The sequence below is a fragment of the Hemiscyllium ocellatum genome, chromosome 9, assembly GCF_020745735.1.
Source record: "Hemiscyllium ocellatum isolate sHemOce1 chromosome 9, sHemOce1.pat.X.cur, whole genome shotgun sequence".
Taxonomy (NCBI): domain Eukaryota; kingdom Metazoa; phylum Chordata; class Chondrichthyes; order Orectolobiformes; family Hemiscylliidae; genus Hemiscyllium; species Hemiscyllium ocellatum.
The window spans coordinates 115,265,472-115,279,893 of record NC_083409.1 but is presented as its reverse complement, the minus strand read 5'-3'; the positions used below and the strand labels follow the sequence as shown (position 1 = coordinate 115,279,893).

General features: G+C 46.4%; 1 protein-coding gene across 1 annotated transcript in view; it reads left to right on the top strand.

The window, feature by feature from the left end:
* LOC132818575 (collagen alpha-1(XI) chain-like) overlaps positions 1-14,422 on the top strand; it is a 153,580-nt gene that overhangs the window by 8,209 nt on the left and 130,949 nt on the right. The window contains exon 2 of the mRNA XM_060829633.1: positions 12,057-12,224. Coding sequence (XP_060685616.1) covers positions 12,057-12,224 — 168 coding nt within the window. The remainder of the gene's footprint in view (positions 1-12,056; positions 12,225-14,422) is intronic.

Genomic DNA, 14,422 nt, shown 5'->3' with positions numbered 1-14,422 from the left:
GGGGATTTGATAGAGACATACAAGATGATCAGAGGATTAGATAGGGGAGACAGTGAGAGTCTTTTCCCTAGGATGATGATGTCAGTGTGTACGAGGGGCATAACTACAAATTGAGGGGTGATAGATTTAAGACAGATGTCAGAGGCAGGTTCTTTAGGCAGAGAGTGGTAAGGGTGTGGAATGCCCTACCTGCTAATGTAGTCAACTCAGCCACATTAGGGAGATTTAAACAATCCTTCGATAAGTACATGGATGATGATGGGATCGTGTAGGGGGACAAGCTGAGAATAGTTCACAGGTCAGCGCAACATCGAGGGCCGAAGGGCCTGTTCTGAGCTGTATTGTTCTATATTCTATGTTCAATGCCAGGTATGACCCTAACCAGTGGAGTGTTTGTCCCCAATACCCATTGATTCCAGTTCTGCCATGGCTCCTTGATGCCATATTCAGTCAAATGTCAGGGGTTGTCCCTCTCCCCTCCCCTCTGGAATCCAGCTCTTTTGTCCATGTTTGACGCAAGGTCAGGTCTGGGCATCACTGAGCAGGTTATTGCTGAGCAGGTGTTTTATGTGTTTCTAATGAAAGGTGCTATCTATCGTTATCCTGATTGAGAAGAATACCAACAGTGTGGGTTTCATTCCAGCTGTGGCTGGGGTGGTCCGACCTCCTCAACCCTCCCCCTGAGGGTACCAGGGATGAAACAGCTCAGGGTGAAGCATCAGCAGATGACAAACCAATGCTCACACTCTGGGCAGGAGGGTGAATGCACTCAAGACAGCCAGTATCCCAGCATTCTCCAAACCGATGAGTTCAACCAGAATTAGTCTCAAATTGTGTTTGTGTGAAAATGGAAACTGACTCTGTATACAGAATGCTGTTTTCAGATGTCGTTTTATAAGATCACGATCTGTGAAATTGTAATTGTGTAAGGGGAAAGCCCAGCCCTTCTCTTGATGTCTCGCCCAATGGCCAGTGCCAGCACAGACGGAGGGGGATTGATGATTGTGGTTTAGTTTTCTCTTTCACAATGGTTGGACACAAATGGAACACAGTGTGGGAAAATAAGAGGTTGTGCACTTTCGTAGGAAGAATAGAAACCTGGATTATCTTCTAAATGGGAAAAAAGCTTTGGAAATCTGATGAACAAAGTGACTTGGGGAGTCCTGGCTGAGGATTCTCTTCAGGTTAACATGCAGGTTCCGTTGGCAGTTAGGAATGTTCATTTCAAGAGGGCGAGAATTCAGGAGCAGGTGATGTACACTTGAGGCTGTACGAGGCTCTGGTCAGAGCTGAAAGTGGTGCTGGAAAAGCGCAGCAGGTCAGGCAGCATCCAAAGAGCAGAAGAATCGACGTTTCAGGCATGAGCCCTTCTTCAGGAATCTTCAGGAATCTTAAGGCTCTGGTCAGACCATATTTGAAATATTGTGAGCAGTTTTAGGGCCTGTATCTGAGGAAGGATGTGGTGGTGTTAGGGGGGTTCCAGAGGAGGTGTACAGGAATGGTCTCGGGGATGAAGTTTACAGTGCAGTGCTATAAATTCTACGTCTTACAATCTTATTCTCCACAGCCACCTGATGAAGGAGCGTCGCTCCGAAAGCTGGTGCTTATAAATAAACCTGTTGGACTATAACCTGATGTTGTGTGATTTTTAACTTTGTCCACCCCAGTCCAACACCGGCATCTCCAAATTGTGTCGTATAAGGAGTGAGTAAGGACTCTGGAGTCTGTACTCGATGGAGTTCAGAAGGATGGTGTGTGGGGATCAGATTGAGATCCAAGCATACTGAGCAATGTGGACAGTGTGGATGTGGAGAAGATGGTTCCACTTTTAGGAGAGACCCAGCCTCACAGTGAAGGGATGGACCTTTAGAACTGAGATGAGGAGGAATTTCTTCAGCCAGGCGGTGGTGACTCTGTGGCTGCAGAGGGCTGTGGAGGCCAAGTCACTGAGTGCATTTATGACAGAGATAGATAGGTTCCTGATTAGTGAGGGGATCACGGGCCGTGGGGAGAAGGCAGAAGAATGAGATTGACAAACCTATCAGCAATGATGGAATGGTGGGGCAGACTGGATGGGCTGGATGGCCTAATTCTGCTCCCATACCTTATGCTCTTCTCGGATGTGGGGTCTTCCAGTACATGGAGTGGTCTGTGTTTTTGACAGAGTGCATTGAGTTTTATTTTCTGTTGAGTGGGGAATGGTGCCTGATCAATGCACATTATTTTCCTGTGCACTTATGGGAAATATGATGCTGATTGTGTTTCTGCTTCCTGGAAAGCAAATACTTCAATTTCTGGAGTGACGCTGTGTCGTCAAATTCTAGATATTAATTAGAGTTAAACTTTGGAGCGAATTGCAAGGAGTTGAATTAACATGTGAATTATGGGAGAGTGGAAATTGGCAACTCTTTCCACATGGTAGGAGTCATTCAAATTGCTCCTCAGCTAGAAATGGGTTGTCAGGGCAGTCAAACTTTAATCAGGGACTTCTAGCACCTGCCAAATCCTTAGTGCATCCAATATTCATTCGACTGTTCCAATTTGCAATTAGGTGTCTGGACATATACCTCCAGCTATCAGAAATGTAACAAATACTTGATTCTCAACTGCATTTCAGGTACACAGCAAATTACAGAGAGACAAGTCAGACATTGTGAAAATTATTTCACTTAAACAGTGTAACAGAAGGGGGTTTGTGTTGGGAAGGATGTTTCCTGCAGTACTTTGCTGGCCTTAGGTTTTGGTCACTTGTTTGTGGTTTAAACAAAGGTGTAGACCAGTTAGGACATTTACAGATGATACAGAAATAGGTGTGTGTTGTTGAGGGAGGGAGCTGTAAACTGCCTGGCTTGGTGGTTGCACCAGTGACCAAACTGAGAAGTGTCAACTGATGGCGAGGACGAGCAATGAGAGGGTGTCCCACTAAATGAAGGATATTAAGACTGTAGGATGTTGAAGATCAGAAAGATTTAGAACTCCCTGTGTTCACGGATTCCTGAAGGTGACAGAACATGGAGGTACGATGGTTAAGAAGGTATTTGGGATTTTGTCCTTTATAGGCTGAGACCTGGAATACAACACCTTGACGGTTCTGCTCGAAATGTATCTGACACTAGGGGGAGCACAGCTCAGCAGCAAGGTAATTGGACTGGAGAGGGGACGGAGGAGGAGGCTTGCCAGGATTTAAGGATTTTTGCTGAGGGGAAGGATTGCATTGGCTGGGAGTGTTCTCCTTAGAACAGGGGAGGCTGAGGGACGATTCATTTGAGGAATCATAGAGTCATACAACATGGAAATAGACCCTTCGGTCCAACTAGTCCCTGCTGGCCACTTTCCCACTCGCCTGCATTTGGCCCATATCCCTCCAAACCTTCCCTATTCATGTATTTATCCAGATGTCTTTTAAATGTACGGACTGGTACAATTACAACATTTAAGAGGCATCTGGATGGGGATATGAATAGGAAGGGTTTGGAGGGATAGGGGCCGGGTGCTGGCAGGTGTGACTAGATTGGGTTGGGATATCTGGTCAGCATGGACGGGTTGGACCGAAGGGTCTGTTTCCGTGCTGTACATCTCTATGACTCCATGACTCTGTACCTGCATCCATCGGTGTTTCTGCAAGTTCATTCCACAATGTTTTTTTAAAAAAGGTGCCCCTCATGTCCTTTTTATTTGATTTATTATTGTCACACATTCCTTGGTACAGTGAAAAGTTTTGTTTTGCCTGCAGTACTGACAGCTCATACCAGACAAAGACCCCAGGGTGACAGGACAGAGTGAGGGGTATAATAATGTTACAGCTGCAAAGAAAATGCTGAAAAAGCACAATCAGCGATAGATTTAAATGTGAGAGGTCCATTCAGCATTCTCATAACAGCGGGGACGAAGCTGTTCTCAAACCTGACGGTGCGTGTGCTTTGCCTTTTGTATCTTCTGCCTGACAGAAGACAGTATCACAGGGTTAGTACTAGGTCCCTTATTGTTTGTGATATTCATAAATCATAGAATCATGGAATCCAAACAGAGTGGAAACAGGCCATTCAGCCCAACTGGTCCACACTGACCCTCTGAAGAGGATCCCACTCAGAGCCATCCCTCTACCCTTTATTTCCCATGGCCAGCACATCTAACCTGCACATCTTTGGACTTGGGAAACCAATGATGGGGATGAGAATGTGGGAGGGGGATGATAAATAAGTTTGAGGACGACACAGAGATTGGCCGGTGGTTAACATTTCCCTTTATCAGTCGAGGTATAGATTATAAGAGAAGAAAATATTCTGGAGCTGTACAGTCCTTGGATAAGCACAGGTCGGTGCAACATCAAGGGCCGAAGGGCCTGTTCTGTGCTGTATTGTTCGAGGTTCAGGACTTTGGTCAGGCCATAGCTGGAGTAGTGTGTGCAGTTCTGGTCCCCATACGATACGAAGGATGGGATTGTACTGGGGGAGGGGCGGTGCAGAGGAGATTCACCAGGATGCTGCCTGGGAAGGAACATTTCAGTGATGAGGAAAAGCTGGATAAGCTCAGGATGTTTTATTTGGAGGGGTCTCAGATCGAGGTGTGTGAGATTATGAGGGACATGGACAGAGTGGATAGAAAGCAGCTTTTCCTATTCGCTGAAGGATCAATATCCAGGGGAGCAACATGTTTAAGTGAAAGGCAGGAGATTTAGAGGGGATTTGAGAAAGTGTTTTCACCCAGAGGTTGGTGCGAGTCTGGAATGTGATGCCTGGAAGGGGAGTTGACACAGGAAACCTCACAACCTTTCACACGTACCTGGACGAGCAACTGAAATGTTATCACATTCAAAGCTATGGGACTACTGGGGGAAAGTGGGACTAGTGTAGATTGAGAGTAGTGGGACAGACTCTTCTGTGTGGTGTGAGTCCCTGAATAACACATTCCCAACCAGCACTGATATGGTGATCGAGTGGCCTCTGTCTGTCTCAGAACTATTTCTGATTTTGAGTTAAATCATTTTGAGTGCCAATCTGGTTTTAATTTCATTGATTGTTGGTGGGAACATTTCCAAGCGTCAAATTTAAATCTGATTGTGACACTCAGCAGCCCCTCCTACAACATCAGCCCTGTCTGTGTCTGAAGCAGCAACTCGACTGAACTGGAACCCGACAGATACCTGAGACACTCGAAACTACAACCTGTGCCGATGTCTGGGTGGGGGAGGGGGGAGAGGGGGGTTGTGTTCAGGGGAGAGAGAGGCCGCAATGACAATGTAACGACCAGTTCATTGTATTTGGGCTGATTAGACCTTGTATCAGATTATAGAGGAGGATTATTGTGGGTAAAGCATTCAGAGAATGACTGTTTTCAGTCTTGCATGCAAACTTTCTAAGTGCAGAGTGGTCAGCTGTCCACAAAGTACTGGGTGGGCAGTTTGACCACGAGCTTCCTTGTCCTTGTTCTGAAATGACCTCTCAGATGTAGAAAGTACACAGGGCAGGAGATTACTCCAATGGAGAATTCTACACAGGAAGAGGCCATTCAGCTCCTTACTGATCTGTCTCCGATTTCCAACTCCCCACTTTCTTCCCCATTTCCTCATTATTCTCATCTAACAAGAAATAACTCTCAAACAGCAGTACAGTACACTATAGGAACAGGCCCTTCGGCCCACCAAGCCTGTACTGACACATGACACCTTTCTAAACCAAAAACCTTTTGCCTCGACACAGTTGAGTCCCCCTGCCTGTTCATAAATCCCACTTTTGAAAGTTTAATCTGACCTCCCCAACACCTCCAGCCTCATTGGGTGTTTCATGGGAAACATTTCAGATCCTCCCATCTCACTCCCCCTCGTGTGTGGAGATGGTTCCTGAGTTCCCCCTACACAACCTGGCTCAGATCGGAATGTCCTGCCCCTTGTTCTGGTCTCTCTCCCTCTCCAGAGAAAACAGATTATCTCCATCAACCCAATCAACTCCTTTTATCATCTGAGAGACCTCCATGGGATCACCCTTTAATCTTCGATACTCAGGGGATTACAATCCGGTCGATACGACCCGGCCTCGTCCTTTAACCCTTTCCTTCCTGGGATCATTCTGGTGAATCTGCTCTGTCCCCCCAAGGCCAGTCTCCCCTTCCTGAGGAACGGGACCCAGACCTGAACCCGGTTCCTCCTGATGGGGCTCAGACCCAGGGTTTGAGAGAAACTGGACCATCACTTCCTCTGCTTTGTGATCGAGATCCCTCCAGATAAAGGTTTTCCACGTTATTTTTTGTTCCTGTCCACAATCTTTGAGTGGTTTCTGTTCTTGGGCCAGTTGACCACTCTCCTCCTTCATTGTTTTATCTCCTGGGGTTTGAACAGAGAGCGATGTCCACTTGAACTCCCGGTACTGAGTACAATTCAGATGGTGTAACGTACAGGGAATAACGCTGGTTGTGTTAAATCCCTCCGGAGTGATTCACTGCGATTGGAAATGGAGAAAAATCCTGAATGTGGAGATGGGGGTGAACTTGTCTTTCCAGGTTAACAATGCAGAGATTCCGGAGAATGTTTTGGGGTGCACAGGTTCAAACCCCATCAGGGCAGTTGGTGCAGTTTAAATTCAATCCTGAACAGAAAGCTGTCAGTGATTGGTTGCTGTAAAAACCCATCTATCTTATACTCCCGACAAGGTGCGTACATTCAGCAACATTCCTGAAACAACAGCTTCCAAACCCACCAAAACGACAAGGGCAGCAGATACGCTACCCCCTCCAAATTCCCTTCCAAGGGTGACACGGTGGCTCAATGGTTAGTATTGCTACCTCATAGCACTGAAATCCCGGGTTCGATTCCTGCCTCAGACGACTGTCTGGGTGGAGTTTGCACGTTCTCCCCGTGTCTGCGTGGGGTTTCCTCCCACAGTCCAAAATTGTGCAGGTCAGGTGGAGTGGTCAAGCTAAATTGTCCATAGTGTCCAGGAGTTGCAGGTTAGATGGGTTAGCTATGGGGAATGCAGAGTTACAGGCGTAGGGTAGAGGGGGGAGGGGCGGGGTGGGGTGGGGGTAGTGGGTCTGGGTGGGATGATGGGCCTGCTTCCATGCTGTAAGGATTCCATGATAGATGCGGAATAACCCAGAATTGGTTGTTATGTGATCAGGAAACCAGGAGAAGCACTTTCACACTCCCAGAAATATCCGAATTAACGTCTTACTGACACCATCAGCAAGTGACAGCAATGTTTGGAGACAGATCTGTTACACGGGAGAAGTAATGAACCATGGAGCCAATTTGTACGCAGGATTAGAGCTCCATGGCTCTACGATTGCAAATAAACAGCAAAAAGGGGTAAATGGAAATGAAGTGAATGGATCAGCACAAATCTAATGAGACAGCAGGACAGGCTCAAGGGGCTGAACAGCCTCCTTGCGTAGCCTTACTATTTACTTACACCGCAAAATAGTGTGCAGTACTCTGTAAAATGAATAACCATTGCTGGTCATTTCTGTAAAAGATCTTATCTTCAACATCATCAAACCATTTTTACTGTTTTGCCAGTGGTCACTGTAAATCCCTGAGTCTCTGACCCAGACTCAGAAACTTCAAACTCAGTCCAGAGGTTTCAGACTACTTCAGACAAATAAATCCAGAGCAGTGCAGAGGGAGTGCCGCACTGTCAGAGGGTCAGTACTGAGGGAGTGCCGCACTGTCGGAGGGTCAGTGCTGAGGGAGGGCCGCACTGTCGGAGGGTCAGTGCTGAGGGAGTGCCGCACTGTCGGAGGGTCAGTGCTGAGGAAGTGTTGCACTGTCGGAGGGTCAGTGCTGAGGGAGTGCTGCACTGTCGGTGGGTCAGTGCTGAGGGAGTGCCGCACTGTCAGAGGGTCAGTGCTGAGGGAGTGCCGCACTGTCGGATGGTCAGTGCTGTGGGAGTGCTGCGCTGTCGGAGGGTTATTCCTGAGGGTGTGACAGTGTAAGCATTATGTCCATCAGACAAAGTGAGCCTTGGTTCTAGGTAGATGTCATTTGTCTGGTTGATGCATTTGGAGACGGCAGAGTTGTCCAGGAATAGGCTGAGCCAGAGTTACCTCTAATTATGTCTGTAATTACAAAATAAACATTGTCATTTAAAACTCACCCACTTCATCAGGCTCCTATTTCTGGATGCCCCTAATTCTACTTTTCTGCAGTTGTCGAAACACCATGGAGGGGTTCTGAAAGTGTTGAACTAGACTGTGTGTGTGTGTGTGTGTGTTGCTCACCCCCCCACCTCCCCACCCCCCGTCCTCCACCCCATATCTTTCCCACCACAGATGCTGCCAGACCTACTGAGTTTCTGCAGTAACTTGTTTTATTGTACATTTCCAGCATCTGGAATGAGCTGCCAGCGGGAGTGGTTGAGGCGGGTACATTAACAACATTTAAAGGGCATTTGGGCAAATACCTGGATAGGAAAGTGCAGAAGGATACGGGCAAAGTGCAGGGAAGTGGGGTTAGTGTGGATAGACGTTTGGGTCAGCACAGACCAGAGAGGGCCAAAGGGCCTGACTCTGAGCTGTAGAACTCTCTGACTCCATCTGCAGGTTTTTCCTTTTATTATCTGAGATTGGAATGTGAATGACCAGAAATAGTTTTGTGAAATGTTTAATAGTGTTCTTTAACACACTTTCATTCTGTTCAGAGACAGGCTGACGTTGATAGTTTTAGGAGCGTTGCAAATCCACTAACGTTCCCGGTTTTCTCTGATGCCGACTGGGCTGGGATTTATTGCCCTGGACAGTAACCCGCTTCCCGCTCCCCCCACCCTCCCCCCTTCACTGCCCCCACCCCCCCACACACACACACAGCCAATGTAAAGACTTCAATTTATTGACCTTTAGTATGTTACAACTAACAAAGAGAATGATACGTTTGCTTCCCACTGCTGGTTCATACCTGATTTAAACTCTGTTGGCTCCACATTCCAATATCTCCCCGTGTCCTTCCAACCAATCTTCTACATTTCACATTATCTATACTTCAACCCAAACTCCCCCACCCCCCTCAACCTATGATCTGACTCACCTCACAGTCCCTGTGTTAAATGATTCACATCCCTCCCTTCCCCTGTAACCCCCTCCAGCCCCTCCATCCCTCACTATCTGTCATCTCCTCCAACCCCTGCACCCCTCGGGTGACTGTCTGTGGGGAATTTGCACATTCTCTCTGTTTGTGTGGGTTTCTTCTGGATGCTCCAGTTTCCTCCCACAGTCCAAAGATGTTAAGGTGGATTGGCCATGATCAATTACCCATAGTGTGCAGGAATGTGTGAGTTAGGTGTATTGGCCATAGGACATGCAGTGCTATAGGGATAGGGTCAGAGAAAGGGTCTGGGTGGAACGCACATCAGGAGGGTGTGAACTTGTTGGGCCAAATGGCCTGTTTCCACACTGTGGGTATTCGATGGTCAAAGGTGTAAGTTTTGAGGAACATTTGAAAGGAGGAGAGAGCATGACATGGAGAGGGTTAAGGAGGGAATCCTGGGCCTGGGAGCTGAGGACTGTGCTGCCAGTGATGGAGGAAAAGGTGCTGAGAAACACGGGAGAAAATCAGAGAGATGCAGAGATCTCCGAGGGCTCTGGAGCTGAACGCAGTTACTGAGGGATAGGGAGGTGTGGCCATGGACGAATTAGTAAAGATGGTGAAGAATTTTAATTTTAATCTCATGGAACATCTTTCCTGGGTATCAGAGTAGGTGAGTGAGCTGAGGGGGGACGGATGAGTAGGACATGGCATGAGTTAGAACACTGTCAGCCCAGTTTGGATGAACTTACATTAATCGAGTGTAGATTGTGCACGTTAGCCATGAGACCAGTGGAACAGTGGAGGTGAGAGAAGTGTGTGTCACGGTGAGTGACAGTGGCTCCTGGAACCGTCTGCAGTGTGACCGTGAGGCAGTTTGTCTCAGGAATTGCACAGATCGTTCACTTTGTTCTTATCTGCGAGGTGGGGGTCAGAGGCTGGAGCAGTGTCAGTGGCCCATCCCTAATTGCCCTTTCGTGGAAAGGTTTGCTCGGCCACTTCAGACTGTGTTTGAAAGTCAACTCCATCGCTGTGAGTCTGGACTCAAATGTAGGCCAGACTGGGTAAGGATGGAGGATTTCCTTCCCTGAAGGGCATGAGTGAATCAATGCTCCCCTGGACTGAGAGGAGACCTACATTACAGAATTATTAATTGTTCATTATTTATTTCCTAACGGTGCATTTGAGTCTTTGTCTTCAGAGTACAGCCGAGGCCTGCAGAATGTTAATACGGGAACATTGACCACAACGCACCACATTCCATCCCATTGGCTGGAACTGATCTTGTCCCAAAATCTTCAATGGTTTGGTCCAGGGTATCCTACTGTATACCAATTGTCCTCCCAAAAAGCGTCACGTCACACACATCCCTGTAAAATCTAGCATGGATCTGTCATTTTCAATGTCTGTGTCCTCCTGAAATCTGTAATTATCCCTCTTAAATGTGGAAGCTTTGGAAAGGGTTCAGAGGAGATTTACTAGGATGTTGCCTGGTCTGGAGGGAAGGTCTTACGAGGAAAGGCTGAGGGACTTTGCGGCTGTTTTCGTTGGAGAGAAGAAGGTTGAGAGGTGACTTAATAGTGACATATAAGATAATCAGAGGGTTAGATAGGGTGGGCAGGGAGAGCCTTTTTCCAAGTATGGGGACGGCGAGCACGAGGGGGCATAGCCTTAAATTGAGGGGTGATAGATATAGGACAGATGTCAGAGGTAGTTTCTTTACTCAGAGAGTAGTAAGGGTATGGAATGCTTTGCCTGCAACAGTAGTAAATTCGCCAACTTTAAGTACATTTAAGTCGTCATTGGACAGGCATATGGACGTACATGGGATAGTGTAGGTGGGATGGGCTTCAGATTGGTATGACAGGGCGGCGCAACATCGAGGGCCGAAGGGCCTGTACTGCGCTGTAATGTTCTATGTTCTATGTTATTTCCAGTGTAGTATCATCAATAAATGAGGAATTTATATTCTGAATTTGCAAGGCTGGATCTTTGAGGTGTACTAAGAGTGTGGTCCACATCCTGACCATAGTACCCTTCCTACAGTCTGAAAAAAAATCACAGTCCACTTGTTAGGAACGAAACCAAACCCTGTCAGTATTTTAAGACCCTAACGTTTTTGGAAAGGCAAATGTAAGGTTCTGAGTTCCAAATGCAATTCAATTGGTCAAACTACTTGACATTAAGTAAAACACAATTTATTTAAACCCTGTAGTTAATACAACAAAAGAAGGAAGATGTTAGAATAACAACTCTATTGGAAAACTTAACAGAATAATTGATGCAGTAGCTATTGCTAATTAACTATTCCAATATAGTAACATCTCAAACACAGCCTTGATAAAAAGGCAAATTCAGAAAATCAGATTTTATCTCACATGCAATCTAGCAGCTTAGGGACAGAATCCGCAGCTTTTGATTAGAATTGAGAAAAGGAAGAATTGCATGTTCTTCTTCAAGCCTGCAACAGCAACTGCTTAAAGTTAAACCGAGAAATTAAAAATAACTAGAAATCCTAGACTGTGAGAGCTGGCCACACCCATCCGGGCTGCTTCTATTGTTCTAACTTTAGGTAAAAACCCCCAAGGCTTCAGAAGTTGTTTACTCTATTGGCTCTGGTACCTCTGCCTGAAAAACGTTAAAAACCAGGACAAAATACACCTCTTAGAGCCACAGATTTATCACACGCTGCTCCCTGATTTCTCACTGCGATAACACTGTGCTCTTGGGATGTGTAAATGCCATAATACAATCCCAAACACGAGGAGGTGAGTTGTCCTTGATGTCTTTGGCTAAAATTTTTCCTCAAATCGACTCATAGAAACAGACAGGCCATGACCACCTGCTGTTCGTGGGATCGTGCTGTGCATAAATTGACTGCTGTGTTTCCTATTTTACAGCAGTGGCTATGAAACACATTTCATTGTCTGTGAGGTATTTGTCACATCCTCAGGTTGTTTGGTAGAAATATGAGTCGTCCCAGTTGTTTTATGATTGCTGTAGTGTTTGATAAACCCCTGAGTTCTCTCTCTCTCTCTCTTCACAGCTGGTCCTGTTGATGTCCTCCAAACGTTAGACTTTCACAATTTGCCAAATGGAATTCGTAAAACCCCTGGATTCTGCAAGAACAGAAGGAACGCGCAGGGAGCAGACGTGGCATTCAAAGTGACGAAACAAGCTCAGCTCAGTGCCCCAACCAGGCAGTTATTCCCAGGTAGGTCCCCTAGCTGCTCACTGACCGTCTGACTGTGGATTGGAGGGACTCTGTCTCCTGCATGTGTGATGGTTTTTCAAAGTGGAGAGCTTGATGTTGTAGGGACCTAGAAGGGCTGATGAAGCCTAGAAGCCCTTCCTGATGAAGGGCTCTGGCCCGAAATGTCAAATTTCCTGTTCCTTGGATGCTGCCTGACCTGCTGTGCTTTAACCAGCAACACATTTTCAGCTCTGATCTCCAGCATCTGCAGACCTCACTTTTTACTCTAGGGACCTAGGGACACAAGATATTATGGGCTGTCAAAGGCAATGCTTTTGGAACATGTGAGGAGGTGCTGGGGAGTGATGGGGGGTGGGGGGTGGTTTCATCTCTTGACCATGGTTAGGAAAAGCATTGACCTTGGAGCAGCCTGCCCTTTGTGTGTCCTATCTACTGTTGGGAAACACTGTCACAGACAGTGCATTCACATGACTGGCAGATTCCCATGGCTGACCCTTCTCTGGGGAGGAGACCAGTCTCTTCCACACCCTGGCAACCTGCCCAGCTATTCCCCCACCAGGTGATTAAAGCTCCCTCATAGATCGAGCATGAGGCTGTTTGGTCTTTGAGGTCATGCTTCTGAAGCAGTTAATGTCGAAGGAACAGAGTGAAAACACACTCCTGAGAAAACTTTCACATCAGAGTTGGTGAGAGGCACAAGGAGAAGACAATGGGCACAGGCAGTGAACCTTCAAGAAGATGACTCCAGGAGTCATTGAGAGCAAAACAAATGATGAGGCTTGGGGCGGGGGGGGGGGGGGGGGGGATGTAGTAAAAGTAGAAAGGAGCACTGATGAATTGTTTTGAAGTTAAATGCTAAATTTGAAAATCAACAAATTAATACACCACCGTATTCTGATCAAACAGCAGATACTAGCAGCCAGTAACAATGTTGTAGAACAATAAAAGGATTCCAACCTGAAATGTCGATTCCCCTCTCCTCTGATGCTGCCTGATTTGCTGTGCTTTTCCCAGCTCCACTCTTTATCTGCTGGAGAACAACAGGCACAGGCAGTAGCGAGTCATGGCGAAAGAATACGCCGGTAGGAAGACAGCAGGCCACCTCCAAATAATATGCAGAAGCATGACATGTCTCCAGAGCAGCAAAAAGCCAAATTCTTACTCGTATGAAATGATTGGACCTCTTTCCTTTAGAAAAGTTCCTCGAGGCATTCTGAAGAGAAAATGGAAATACAACCAACTCAAGTTTCAAAGAGTTTGTTGATTTCAATGGTCATCTTATTTATTTTAAATTTGAGCAGGGGTGAATGTCACTATCCTATCAGATTAACTCTAATGGATGAAGGAAGTTATCCATTATAACTTATAACTTATCAAAGTAGGAAGAACCACTCTAACATGGCAGGTATGAAACTTGAGTAGTTCCCTATCTCTGGAGAGACAGTGACTGCTCCCAATACTTTGCCAACCAGTCTTTTGACTGCAATCATTTGTCTCAAAGCTGATAATTTGGGTCACTGTTTCACATTGATGTTCTGACTTTTGGAATAACCTTTTCCAAACCCTAATCCATACCCCATTGTCCCAGTTTAAAAAAACCAAAACTCGAAAAATGGTGACAATGTAATTCATGCATCTTTCATCAAAAAATGAATGTATAAATATTGATGGCATATGGTAAACCATTGGACCATTAGATTCAGGAGCAAAATTAGCCCGATCGGCCCATCAAGTCTGCTCCAACATTTAATCATTGCTAATGTGATTCCCAATCCCATTCTCCTGTCCTAGTCCCATAACCACTTCCTAATCACATACCTCTCCATCTCTGCCTTAAATACACTCTCTGCAACACTGAGTTCCACAGGTTCACCACCCTCTGGCTGAAGAAATTCCTCCTCACCTCCGTTCTAAAGGGTCTAATGTATAATGTGAATAGTTGTGGTCCCAACATTGACCCCTGCGGAACTTCTCTAGTCACCAGCTGCCATGCTGGAAAAGATCCTGTTAGCCCTATCCTCTACGTTCTCTCAGTTAGCCAATCCCCTCTCCCCATTAGTACCTTGCCCCTAACACCATGGGATCTTATTCAGCAGCCTCCTGTGTGGCACCTTGTCAAAGGCCTTCTGGAAATCCAAACAGATCACGTCCACTGGCTCCCCTTTGTCTAACCTGCTCATTACCTCCTCAAAGAATTC